We start from the raw sequence: 12,290 nt of genomic DNA, 5'->3' as shown, positions 1-12,290 counted from the left end.
CGTGCTTCACCTGCGGGGAGGCTGAGGGCGACCGTGCCGGGGCTGTCGTGCAGCTCAGCAGGGCTGATCCCCTGCCCTGCTCTGCAGAGCTGAGGGGGAAGTTGCAGAAACCTGGCTGCTAATCCTAGAAGCGCTACCAAAATCTCTCTGAAATGAGGTTCTTTGGGAGCTAAAATTCCTGAAAAGCCCACACAGGGACTTGTTAAAACCAGCAGTGACTTCCCTTCAGGCCAGAAGAAGCCTGGCAGAGGACAGCGGGCTGGGAGGGAGGAATGCTGGGCACGGAGCAGAGCTGGTGAGGAGCCAGGGCTGCAGCCGTGGGAGGGCAGTGAGAGCAAATCCTGCGTTTGGAAGCAGCTGAATGGCAGTGAAAGGGCAGAGGAGATCATGGGAGAGGGTTGAGATGCAGGACAGGGGCTGCACGTCATGTGAAGGAGTCCAGGGCTGGCTCTGACGGCCAGTTGGTGCCCATCCTGCTTACGAGGGATCCTCAAATGCTGCTTTCAGGAAGGCAGCTGACAGCAGGCATGAGGGATTAGTGACAGCAGCCCTGGCTCTGCAGCCACCAGCAGCCCTGGCACCCCAGCAGGAGCTATGGGGCACCCCAGATGTGCCCCGTGGAGCCTTCAGAGTGGCCTGAGACCTTTCCATTGCAGGGGGGCCCTCTGCCAGCTTAGCCAGCCCTGGCCAAAGCTGCTCGAGGCACAAGTAGATGACAGTGCGATTAGCAACATCAGCACAATGAGCCTCCCTGAGACAGATTTAACTGTGCTAAGCCCCACAAGGACACTGGGCAAAGTGAACCTTTTCTTTGGTGCTGGGGAGAGCGTGAGCAGGCTCCGCTCCCACAGACGAGCTGGGGTCACCCCAGATCCGGAGCGTGGGAGGATTTGCCGTGGGGCAGGCGGTGGCGCTTGCAGGCGTTCAGGTGCGCGCCTGCTTTTTGGAGATGCTGTGAGCGGCTGCTGCCGGTGCCAGACGGGGCTGAACCACCCTGGTTTGGGTTGTTCTGACCCAAAGCTGCCCCGGGGATGGCTCTGGCCACTGGCCATCGCTCACCCACTGCCACGGAAGCCTGTGAAGGGCTCGGTGGTGCTTGGACCTGGGCAGCAAAGCACAGGGAGGTGGGAGGAGAGAAATACCGTACTGCTTTCATTTCCAAAACACTGCAAAAGCAAGCTGCCTCCTCCAAAGCTTTTCTCTATTTATGGCCTGGCAGCCGGTTCCCTAGGAGATGGCTGCGCAGGGCTGTCACTGCAGCTGGGATGATAAAAGGAGGAGCAGGCGGTGGGGTGAGCCTGGGTTTGAAGAACTGCTTTTCTGGAGGCCTTGCAGGCTGCAGAACCCATGAGAGAAGGGATGGGGCTGGCGTCCAGGCACTAGGCTGAGCTCTCCCCCAAGTTTTGTCCCTGTAGGTGCAGCACTGATGGGGAGGAGCTGGGCTCTGGGGGAGGAAAGCAGTGAGCGATGGGTTTGCCACCATCTCATCTCTCGTAAGAGCACCTGTAATGGCAACAGGAGGGTGCTGGGAGCCCTGTGTGAGCGTCTCTGATTTCGGAGCAACATCTCCACCTGGAGCCGTGCAGACCCCTGCGTGTGGCTCAGTCAGCAAAGATCCCCGGGCTGGAGGTGGTTTAGAACCAACCCTGGGGAAAGGGAAGGGATGTGAGGTGTCAGCACATCGCTGCTGCGCCTTCTCCGATGGGGCCCTGCTCTGTCCCCCTTTGGGATGTCAAGCCCCAGGGCAGCAGTGGGTGTCCTACAGTGCAGCCCCCGATCCCTGGAAGGGACTTAGCAGAAAGTGCACTCAAAACACCATGTGGCTGAGCTTGGATCTGAGCTGTCAGTGTGCGCAGGTAGGGAGGTTCGGTGCCCAAACAGAGGCTGATAAAAGGGGGAGAAAACCCGAATGGGAGAGGCAGAGTGAAAAGAAAAGCATCCCAGCTGGGCGGTTCCCCCCAGGACAATCCCGGGCTGTGCTCCGTGGACAAGTCCCCCGTGGCCATCACCAGCGGGAGCAGGAGCGAGAGTCCCCTGGACAGCATCTGCCTCAGTGAATCCGAGAAGACGGCTGTGCTCACGCTCATCAGGGAGGAGGTAAGAGCTGGGGACCCCTCCTCCCCAGGCTGCCCCTCACCAGACCCCATCCCAGCTGGTGCTGCAGGGGATGCAGGGGCAGCGCTGCCCTCTGGTCCCGTGCACATCACAGGGAAACCACCCAGAGCGCATCCCGAGGGTCCCGTGTCTGCTTCAACCTAGATAATCACGAAGGAGATCGAAGCAAATGAGTGGAAGAGGAAATATGAAGAGAGCCGCCAGGAAGTCTTAGAGATGAGGTAAGAGCTTCCTCCTGGCACCTTCTCCTGCTGCTCCTCTGCACAGCGCGGCGCTCTGCCTGTTCCCCATGGGGTCCCGGAGCAGGTTAGCGGGGCCGTGACGGGATGATAGAGCTCAGCACCGTCAGGGTGGGCCGTGTTAGGGGGGATGTGCTCTTTGTGCTGGGCTGTGTTGAGCTGCTGGCTCCTTTGTGCAGGGTTACAATCCCATTAGCTGCGTGGCTCCAGCAGCTGGAGGGAGGTCTCGGCGCAGGGGAGCGAGGGTGGGTGCTGCCTTTGTGGTGCTGGGTGGCCCTGGAGCAGTTTGCTGGCAGCGGAGCTGTAGGAACCTGTATACAAAAACCTGCTGCCTCTTACCTGCTTTTTTCTTCCTAGGAAAATCGTGGCTGAGTATGAGAAGACCATCGCCCAGATGATCGGTGAGGGGCCTGCTGGGGGCACGGGATGGGGATCCAGCTGCCTCACCCGTCCCTGCTCCCTCACCGTGTCCCTGCTGTTTGTTCTCCATCACAGAGGATGAGCAGAGGACGAACATGACGTCTCAGAAGAACCTGCAGCAGCTCACGATGGAAAAGGACCAGGCTCTGGCAGACCTCAACTCGGTGGAGAGGTCCCTGTCGGATCTCTTCAGGAGATATGAAAACCTGAAGGGCGTCCTAGAAGGCTTCAAGAAGGTCCTTACCTTGGTTTTCCCTTTCTCCTTGCAGTGCTGGTCCCTGGCCTGGGCAGCATCGCCTCTGCTTTATCCCGTGCCGCATCCTGGCTCTCCCATCCCACGGAGTGTGGCTCCAAATGTCCCAGCTTGCAGCACTGCTCACTCGCTCTCCTCTGATTTCTGATAAACCAGCAGAGTCTTTCAGGTGCCAGAGGAAGGCAGTGAGGGGAACCTCTCCAGGGACCCAGCTCTTCTCCACACCTCTACCCAGCACGGTCCTGCTGAGCTGCCAGCAATGGAGCATCGTGCGCTGGGCAGAGCAGGGCAAAGTGCCCTAAGAAACCTTCATTTCTCCATTTTTTCCGTGCTGCAGAGCTGGATAAGGGGCTCCAGCATAAAGGAGAAGCTGATGCTGTCCAAAGCCTTTCCATTTACACTCAACACCTCAGAGCAGCATCACTGCACTCAGTCCCAAAGCAGACAGATGTGCTTTTTCTTCCCCAGAATGAAGAAGCTCTGAAGAAGTGCGCTCAAGACTATTTAACCCGGGTCAAGCAAGAAGAGCAGCGGTATCAGGCCCTGAAAGTCCATGCAGAAGAAAAATTAGACAAGTAAGGTCACGCACGAGATCGTTGGGTGTGCTGAGGAGCTTTCTGGGTGCTTGAAGCCCTTATAGGGCAGCATCTCCATGTGGCTTTCCTGAGGTTGGAAGGCAGGAGTTCATTGATGTGAAAAGCTGCCTTTAAGCTCAAGTGACTTAAAATGGCTGTAAGCAAGGCAGCACAAATCCCTGAGTGGGGTCTCTGAGCTTTGCTTCATTTGTTTTAATGGAGAAACCAAGTTTCACGGTTTATTTGCAGTCACTTCATGGGTTTTCATGAGTTTCCATGCAGGAGTTTGGAGGAGGTGAATTAACCTAGTTTCATGCAGGTTTTCCATATGGGAAAACCACCTCCGATGCATCCAAGCAAGCAGGAGCCAGGCTCTGCCAGTGCTGCGTGGTTGAATGTTGCGCAGTGCTGCTCCTTCCTGCACCCAAAGACGTGACTGCTGTCCCCTTCTCTCCAAACGCCACCGCAGAGCCAACGAGGAGATCGCCCAGGTGCGCACAAAGGCCAAGGCGGAGAGCGCAGCGCTGCACGCCGGGCTGCGCAAGGAGCAGATGAAGGTGGAGTCCCTGGAGAGAGCCCTCCAGCAGAAGGTAACGCACCCACCTTGCCTCCTCACTGCGACCCGCGCCAGCTTTGCTCTGCATTGCCAGGGTTCCCTTTTGCTTCTCTGAGCATCCTGTGTACAACCGTGTCCTCCTGCAAGGAAGGACCCGCGTGCTCTGCCCAGGCAGGCTTGGACACTTCCCACTGGATCAGGGGCTCCAAGCCCCATCCAACCTGGCCTTGAACCCCTCCAGGGATGGGGCAGCCACCCCTGCTCTGGGCAGCCTGGATCAAGGTCTCGCCACCCTCACAGCAAAACATTTCCTTCCAAGATCTCATCTCAATCTCCCCTTTCATCTGAAAACCATCCCCCTCACCCTCTCCCTGTCCTCCCTGATCAAGAGTCCCATCCCAGCTTTCCTGGAGCCCCTTTCAGCACTGGAAGCTGCTGTAAGGTCTCCTCAGAGCTTTCTCTTCTCCAGGCTGAACAACCCCAGCTCTCTCAGCCTGTCCTTGTACAGGAGGTTCTCCAGCCCTCAGATCATCTCAGTTCCAATGAATCCATGTCCTTCCGTGTCCTTCTGCATGGGCAGAGCTTGCTCCCATGTGCCCACCAGCAGATGAGGGCTGAGCAGAGTGTGGTGGGCTGCAGCGGGGCAGCTGCTGGTCTCTGTGCAGCACTAGGATCCTTTGGGGACGAGGAGGGCTGAGCTCTGCAGCCCCTGGGTGAGCTTAGGAGCCGGCTGTCCCTTGCTGTGCTGTCTGGGTGACAGATGGGACAGGGCGTTATCCCCCATCTGTGCTGCCGTGGGGGTCCTCAATTCTGCTTCTCTTCCAGAACCAGGAGATTGAGGAGCTGACCAAGATCTGTGACGAGCTGATAGCGAAGCTGGGAAAGACGGACTGAGCCTCGCCGCCCCTCACCCAGCACTCTGCACTTGGCTGCTTTTCTCGTAACGTCGAGCACCTTGCCTTACTCCCAGGAAACCCTCCCGGCAGGGAAGCATCCGTGCCCAGCCGCATCTCCGCTTGCTGCCAGCCCCCTGGCCCCATCCAGAGACGGTTCCCACTCTGCCCGTGTCTCCGCTTCCCAAGGGCTTTGGGGCTGGGTTCCCCAGGATCTGGCTGGGCGTGAGTGTCCCTCTGGGTGTCCGCAGTGCCATCCGGCTGCATGGATGCCACCTCTCAGCTGGGAGGTGACACCCTGGGCTCTGTGTCCCTCTCTCGCTGTCCTCATGTGCTCGGTTACAGCTTCTGCCCCGGGACGTGGTTGATGTGCAGGGGAAGGGGACTTAGCATGCGGATGCTTGGCTGGAGAGGCAGCAAAGGGGCTGGGGGGCCCCAGGCACCCCTCGCAGGTGGTTTGGGGCCACCAGCATGGATCCATTGGCTGAAGCAGCCTCCCAGGAGATTGGTCAGGTTTGAGGAGGTGGTGGTATTCAGGGGCTGGTCCTGGTCTCGGGTAAATAGGTGAAACATGGCACAGTGCATCCTCGTCCCTGGCTGCACCAGCCTTGGGGGAGGGAAGCTGACCGTCTCTGCATTCGTGCACTTTATTAGCATTTGTGAGCACTCGGGCTCTCTGCACATTTCTTCCCGTCAGGCACAGTCCTGCTGCACATCTCATTGCCCAGGAGCACGGATAGACCCACTTTACTGGTATAACTTAGGTCCTGTCAAAGGAGAGCCTGGCCAGGAGAGCACAGGAGGCTTCTGCACCAAGAGGTGTTTGAGAAACAAGGGAGATGTTGGTTCTGGAGAGCCAAGACTTGTCCATCCGTCTGTCCCCGTGGCCACCCTGTCCACAGCCTTGGCACTTTCTGCGGCTTCTTAATGTGGGGTTTCTGGTCTGCTTTGAAATCCACACAGCCAAGCCCTTTGCTCTTGGCTCCACGCTGCAGCGAGGTTAGTTCCCTCTTTGGATGCTCCAGGAGGAAGGAAGCAAACCCTGACCTGCCTCATGATTCTGCTGACTTAGGGCTGTTTTCCCCAGCCGGCACAGAAAGGCAGGAGGGTGCAGCACTGCCCTGGGCCTTGTGCTGCTGTCAAAAATGCTCTTGCAGCACTGAGTGTTAAGAGAAGCAAAGGAAAGACAGCCTTTACAGGCAAAGGCAGGTACAGACAGCAGTAAAATACTCTGAAATCTGTCTGGACGCAGCCCAATCTCTGACTTTGCGTGCGGGCAGGCTGCCTGCTCGGTGTCAGAGGTGTTTGCTTTCCTGAGCACGCCAGACTCCAGCAGCGCTGCTGAGGTTGGCTGTGCCCTGTGCTGGTTACTGGGAGGCTCTGGGGTGATGCACTGTGTTTAAAACCATGTGTGGGAGCCGTCCACCCTGCACGAGGCAGATCGATGGGATCAGGCAGGAGCTGCAGGGGCAGAGAATTCTTTACCGTCACTTTGAGCACGTAGTCATAAACACCACATAAGGGAAATATCTGCTCTTTGGGCTGTTTCCTACCCAGCCTACCTAAGCAAAACCTTTTTTGCTGCTACCTTTTTGTAAAAGAATTGAGTTGTTTTCCTTCTATTTTCTAATTCCTTGTGTTGAGTGTGCAGTGCCAACATCCATTTAAGTCAGAGCCATACACTTGATATATATTTTATTAGTTATGTATAGAGAGAATTTATTATACGCTTTAAGCAAAGATGCCAACAGCCTGCCTGAGCACGCAGAGTCCAGTTCCCGTGCTCCCAGTTTGGCCAGTGGACGGGCTGGGAGCTGTGTGGTGGGGAAGCGAAGGGCTGATACCGCTCAGAGCTGTGCGCCGAATATTCACCCGTTTGCACAGCTGACAAAGGGAAAAACCCTTTGTTTCTTTTTTTGCTTTGTCCTCCCTGCACATCCCTCTGTGGGCTGGTAGAGAAGCCTGTCAGATGAGTTACAAAGGCAGTTTTGGTTTGGGGAGTCACAGTGCCAGCGCCAGCCTGCTGCAGCACGACTCCCCTCCCTCTCATCAGCGTTTGGGGTTTGTGGGTGCAGCACCGCTTTCTCGTGTGCCCCTCTAAGCATCTTTCCTGCCTGGATGCGAGAGGCCCTTCCCTGGCTGTGGGAGAGAGGTGCTGCCCCTTCAGACCTTCTGGGGGGCTGTACAGGTAAATTAAAGCCCTTGAGACCCAGGGCTTTCTTATGGAGTTGGGTTTCTCTCTTTACAACTGTTCAGAAGTTGAAGGGATTCAGAATTCGAAGAGCAGCTTTGCACAAGCTCTCGGAGCTCCTAAGCTGTTGGTTTGGGGCCAGTTTGTGGTTTGGGACGCGTCGTGTGTGTCATTGGTGTCACGCTTGTCGCAGCGGTCGAGGTGCCAGCACGGGGCTGATGGAGTCGAAGCGCAGGAGGTCGCAGCACGCTGCACGGCACTGGCTTTGCACGAAGTATAAACACACCAGCAAAGGTTTGCTTCCTGCTCTACCTGGAGGGATGTAGTTGTGTTTGCTGTGCCCAGCTGGGGCCAGGTTTGCTCATCCCGGGGGCAGCTCTGAGGAGCAGAGTGCCGGTCTCGGGGCACCAGGCTCGCAGGGAGCCTTACCAAGCGTGTTTGAGCTCGGTCTCTCCACAGGGGTGTCATTCTGGCCCCAGAGGTGGGAGATAATTGCAGAGGTTTTGGGTCCAGCGCTTCCCCAGGGCCCCAGCCCGCCTATGGCACAGCCAACACTCTCCTGACAATAACCCACCCCGGCCGTGTCCTCCCCATCTCTGCTCCCTCCTGTCCCCTGGTGCCATTTCGCTGCCTCTCTCCCCCCAGCGCCGCCGCGTTCCCGTGCCTGTCAGCATGCACTTCCAGTCCGGGCAAAGAAGATTCCTAAGGAATGATTTATTAACTATAATATGGTTATAGTTACGTATATATAAATATATATAATGGTCATAGTCACATATACTAGAAGGCGTGTGTGTATAACTGTCGCTGGGCAGGGCTGTTGGATCTCGCGTGCCATGCCCGGCTCGGCTGTGGCGGCGCGATGCCAGCGGGAGCACGGCAGGAGCACCGCGCGGCGACTCCCTCGCACCTTTCCCGAAGCCAAGGGCATTCCAGCGCTGCCCTGCTCTTCCAGCCAAGCTGTGTCACCAGCGCAGGAAACTCCGCACCCGCGTCGGGATCCCAGCCTGGTTGTGTTTGTCGTCTCTTTCTTGCCGTGGAGTCTCACTGTCCCTTTCCGACAGCGGTGGCTGCTGCCCACGAGCCGCCAGCGTCGCCCTTTGCCGATGTGCGTTTGCCAGCAGATCCCAGTCCACAGTAAGTGCCAACCAGTGAACAACCTGACTGCAAACCGCTCCCCCCGTGGCCCCATCCCAGAGGCAGGAACTTTCTCTGCATTGACTACTACCCCCGTGTCTGTAACTGCCGTCACCATAGATTTTATATGTCCGATAATTTCCCTTTTATATGTCAGGTAAATATTTGTAAGAGTTACACTCACACAAATGAGATTATTATAAGGATTACTAATATATTTTTTTCCATGATTCATTGCCCGAATAAAAATTGTGTTTATCACTCTTGAACGCTTTCTGGGTGTTCGTGGGGTTGGTGCAGGGCTTTCAGGGGAGCTGGCTTTGTCTTCCAGGTAGGGCTACGTTCTCCACATTTCTATTAACATGCAGCTGGTTTTAAATAACCATGGTTATCATCTGTTCAAGAAATCTGTGTTTATAGACTGCGGAATTCAGACCTGAGCCAACCTGGAAGAGCTGAGGGCAGCGCGGAGACATGGGGCAGGGGGAACTGGTGTAATCCTTGTGCTGATCCCGATAACCTTTCCTGGCCTTGGGTAAATCCCCCTGTAAGGATGGAGAGCGCGCCCTGCCCAGCTGAGGGCTGGGGAGCAGGCAAGCGCAGGGGCGGCTCTGCTGGGCTCCCGGCCCTGTACGGATTTTCCATTGTTCTCTTGCACTTCTCTTTTGGGTGGGATGGAAATTTTGGAGGGTTTTTCCCCAGCTTGGCTGCCGGAAACAGCAAGAAAAGGGTTATTGTCTGGACAGAGCAGATGGGCTTGGACAACCTTTTCAAATGCCACCTCAAGGTACCGTGCCTGGGAGTGGAGGGGGTTCCCAAAGCAGGCAGCAGTGGGGTGCGGAGCAGAGCCCAGCCCAGCGAGTGTGGGCAGGTCCAGCCACCTCCACCAGCACTGGGCTGCTGCTCCTGTGCCCAGGACCAGCCCGTGCCCTTGGGGAGCCGCGTCCCGTCCTGTCCGGCTAAGATGGCATTAGCCAGGGACTGCAGTAAGTGTGTTATCCCCAGCCCGGTGATCCAATCACCCAAGCAGATTAGCTGTAAGACCTTAAGACAAAACAGAGGCTACGCGCTCCGTGCTGCACATTGCTGAAAATGTCCACCCTGAAGACCCTCCTGGCCCTGGCCATCGTCACATCCCTGGCCGGAGAAAGTAAGTGTCTCGTAGCTCCAGTCAGTGCTCGATGGGATAAATCGCTGTAGCTGTTCCGCTTGCTGGCGCCCGTTGTGCCCTTGCCCGATGCTGCTTCCATCCCTGCAGAAAAATGGTATTTCTGGGGGGGATGGTGGGTTTCTTCTCCCAGGAGCACCCAGAGGAGCATCTTCCCTTGCACAGGCGTGGGGTGCTCAGCAGGGACAGCAGAGCCTCCCGGCCTCCATCTCCAGTGGAGCCGAGAAGGTACCTGAGCCAAAGCAAGGCAGCTTCTCCCCGCTAGAGTGGTGTTTCCTAGCTAAAACTCGGCTCCTGAAAGACAGAGTCACAAAAAGCCGTATGAAAGGTGGGAAGGTTGTTGTGCTGCTCAAAGCGATGGTGTGAAATGGAGTCAGGATGGGACAGTTTGAGGATCTTTGCACCAGGAGAAGATGAACCTAACTGTGTTTTGAGCCCAGGGTAAAGGAAAGATTGTCCCACGCTGCAAAGACCCGTGAAGGAGAAGCACGAGACGAGTGATTCCGCCGTGGAATTCAGGGTCTGCGCAGACTAATGGCAGGAGACTGGTGGCATTTGGTGGCGTTTGGCCCTGTGCAATCCCAGTTTTCCCCAGTTTTGTCCTTTTCTGCGAGCTGGAGGTGGGAGCTCTGGTCTCCTGCAGGATCCATCCTGCTGAACTATGTTCAGTTCTGGGCCCCTCCCCACAAGAAGGATGTTGAGGCTCTGGAGCGAGTCCAGAGAAGAGCAACGAAGCTGGTGAAGGGGCTGGAGAACAAGAGGAGCAGCTGAGAGAGCTGGGGGTGTTTATCCTGGAGAAGAGGAGGCTGAGGGGAGATCTCATTGCTCTCTACAACTACCTGAAAGGAGGTTGTGGAGAGGAGGGAGCTGGGCTCTTCTCCCAAGGGACAGGGGACAGGACGAGAGGGAATGGCCTCAAGCTCCACCAGGGGAGGGTCAGGCTGGACATCAGGAAAACATTTTTCACGGAAAGGGTCATTGGTCCCTGGCAGAGGCTGCCCAGGGAGGGGGTTGAGTCCCCTTCCCTGGAGGGGTTTAAGGCACGGGTGGACGGGGTGCTGAGGGACATGGTTTAGTGTTTGATAGGAATGGTTGGACTCAATGATCCTGCGGCTCTCTTCCAACCTGGTTATTCTATGATTCTATGACTCTGCTGGCCCCATTTGCCACGAGAGGGCTCTGCTCGGCCAGCAAAGTGGTTACCGATGTCAGTCCCGACATCAGCGGTGGTTTAACCATCCCCACCAAAACCTAGAGCTACGGCTTCAGGTGGGAGCAGCATCTCCAGGTTCAGGGTTTTTTAGGGTGTGCGTGTGCTTTGCAAGCAGCTATTTCAAGCAGCGCTGTTTAAGTCTCTCACTGCTGTAAAATGACAGTAACGCTTTCACGCCTGCTCAGCTGGTTCCTGAGCCCCGTCAGTCGCATGTTTTCCTCTCCTAAAGGGTCAGGCAGCTCTTACCCCTGTTATCAGCTGTGATGCCAGCAAGTGTGGGGCTGGGCATCATCGGCCGTGCCCACAGCCTCCTTGGAGGAACAGTCGGAGCTGACCTGCCCTTCCCAAAACACATGCCTGCCCAGCACCTCGCTGCCCGTCGCCGCGCTGGGTGTCTGGGGGGGCGATTTCTCTACAAAATGCTGGACTTTAAAGACACACAAATGCACAAAAGCTGCTGCCACAGGTTCATGGATCCCCCGTTCCCCCCAAAATGCTCATTAAGCTGAGATTTGGCCCAAGCAGACAAAGATTTAGGGTTCGGGCTTTCTTTTAGTATTATTTCTACCTGTTTTTACTGTAAAGAGAATTACAGGAATCTCAATTGGACAAAGTTTTCGCAGAGCAAGGGCTCGTAAAAGCTCCTCTGTCCAGTTTCTCTCTCATTTTGGGTCACATTTGGCAGAGTTTTGCATGGATTTTGTGGACAGAATAGCTCCTCATCCTGAAGCCGAGCTGCGTGCTGTGGCCTTGCCGATTCCCAGCTGGCAGAGCTGCTCAGCTCTGACCAGTGCTAAAACCCCAACCCGTGACCCTGTGCTGGTGGTCACCGGTGGCCGTGGAGACCCACAGACCGCAAACGACACACGGGGCTCCAGCCCGGGATGTCACTGCTGCTCTCACTCCTCCTCCCTGTCTTCATGCAGGTAAAGCACTGAAATGCCACAAATGTGTTGCATCCAACGAGAACGACTGCAACAAGCAGGGCTCCCACAGCTGCCCCCAGTACGCCGATGCCTGCTCCACGATCTCTGCGCCCGGTAAGTCCCTTGGATGGAGGGATCAGGGGGGCTGGAGGGACCAGGGATGCTGGAGGGACCAGGGGGCAAGGAGAAGCAAAGGACCTGGCAGGACAGACTAGGACCTTTTGTCCTCCAGAAATGCTTCGCCACCCTCAGCGCAGCCTTGTGGCTGCAGAGCAGCGGTGTGGCCAGCGAGATGGAAAGAGACGGTGCCCGAAACCAACCCCTGCTGGCCTCGGGTTCATTCTGTGGCTGTAAATACACGGACAGGGCTGCGTGATGTGCTTGGACTTAGAGCAGTGCGGCCATGGGGACGTTCCTTGACCCCTGAACGCAGCCCCACGGTCAGGAGGGAGACCCTTTTACCCCACATCTACAAAGCGATGTGCTGTGATGTGACTCTGCTTGCCCACTTTCCTCCCCCAGCAGGGGAGGAGCGAAGCCCCCGATGCCCAGGAACCCCTAAACCCTACGTTGTGTGTCCCTTCTCTTGCAGGCAGCATCATTA

At 56.6% G+C, this 12,290-nt stretch overlaps 1 protein-coding gene across 3 annotated transcripts in view; it reads left to right on the top strand.

Annotated features, from left to right (window-relative positions):
- The window catches only part of TACC1 (transforming acidic coiled-coil containing protein 1), a 32,079-nt gene extending 23,431 nt beyond the window's left edge, over positions 1-8,648 (top strand). For all 3 annotated transcript variants that reach the window (XM_069877699.1, XM_069877697.1, XM_069877698.1), the window contains 7 exons: positions 1,963-2,097; positions 2,260-2,336; positions 2,712-2,755; positions 2,850-3,010; positions 3,496-3,602; positions 4,072-4,192; positions 4,984-8,648. In XM_069877699.1, the coding sequence (XP_069733800.1) occupies positions 1,963-2,097; positions 2,260-2,336; positions 2,712-2,755; positions 2,850-3,010; positions 3,496-3,602; positions 4,072-4,192; positions 4,984-5,052 (714 nt within the window). In that variant the 3' untranslated portion in view covers positions 5,053-8,648. The remainder of the gene's footprint in view (positions 1-1,962; positions 2,098-2,259; positions 2,337-2,711; positions 2,756-2,849; positions 3,011-3,495; positions 3,603-4,071; positions 4,193-4,983) is intronic.
- The last annotated feature ends 3,642 nt before the right edge of the window (positions 8,649-12,290 follow it).

The sequence above is a fragment of the Phaenicophaeus curvirostris genome, chromosome 27 (genome assembly GCF_032191515.1).
Source record: "Phaenicophaeus curvirostris isolate KB17595 chromosome 27, BPBGC_Pcur_1.0, whole genome shotgun sequence".
Lineage (NCBI taxonomy): Eukaryota > Metazoa > Chordata > Aves > Cuculiformes > Cuculidae > Phaenicophaeus > Phaenicophaeus curvirostris.
Note: the sequence above shows the minus strand (reverse complement) of the source record. Positions and strands in the feature narration are given on the sequence as shown.